The 502-nt window shown below is 45.0% G+C and overlaps 1 protein-coding gene across 1 annotated transcript in view; it reads left to right on the forward strand.

Moving 5' to 3' along the window:
- The window catches only part of LOC119588220, a 15,538-nt gene that overhangs the window by 10,692 nt on the left and 4,344 nt on the right, over window positions 1-502 (forward strand). The window contains exons 2-3 of the mRNA XM_037936921.1: window positions 16-115; window positions 229-327. Coding sequence (XP_037792849.1) covers window positions 16-115; window positions 229-327 — 199 coding nt within the window. The remainder of the gene's footprint in view (window positions 1-15; window positions 116-228; window positions 328-502) is intronic.

Raw genomic sequence — 502 nt, forward strand, 5'->3', positions numbered from 1 at the left:
CTTCCTAATCACCAGCAACAGCAATTTATTGTCAGTGATAAGTGCGAATTGAAGATAAGACAATCAGCAAATACAGCAATGTGTACTTTGCCACATGAGCGGCCCCTGGGGAGATGTAAGGGGGGGGGGGGAGAAGGTATAGCAGGGGGGAAGGGGGGGGAGGCATCGGTAATAATGACTTCATTGAGCAAACTCTTGATTAGAGCGTCTTTTATTTTTAATCCAAAGGCCCCCCTCCAGAGCTGCTGGTGCATTCCCGGGTCAGTTTACTCCCAGCACAACAGGCGTCGTGTGGCGTGGGTTTCGGACTGTTTGTAGTCGTTCTAAGTAAGCTGTTTTCCTTCATTTACTTCGGTGTTTGAAGTCTTTGTACTTAAGGTATTCCTGATGTCGACTTATTCAAGTTTAAGGGATTTTTTTTGTTTGTTTCTTTTATTTAGTTGCCATTTCGGGGACTCATGCGGCATATGTATGTGTTTCTTACAACATGGGTGTACAGCAT

This window comes from Penaeus monodon, chromosome 23 (assembly GCF_015228065.2).
Source record: "Penaeus monodon isolate SGIC_2016 chromosome 23, NSTDA_Pmon_1, whole genome shotgun sequence".
NCBI classification, from domain to species: domain Eukaryota; kingdom Metazoa; phylum Arthropoda; class Malacostraca; order Decapoda; family Penaeidae; genus Penaeus; species Penaeus monodon.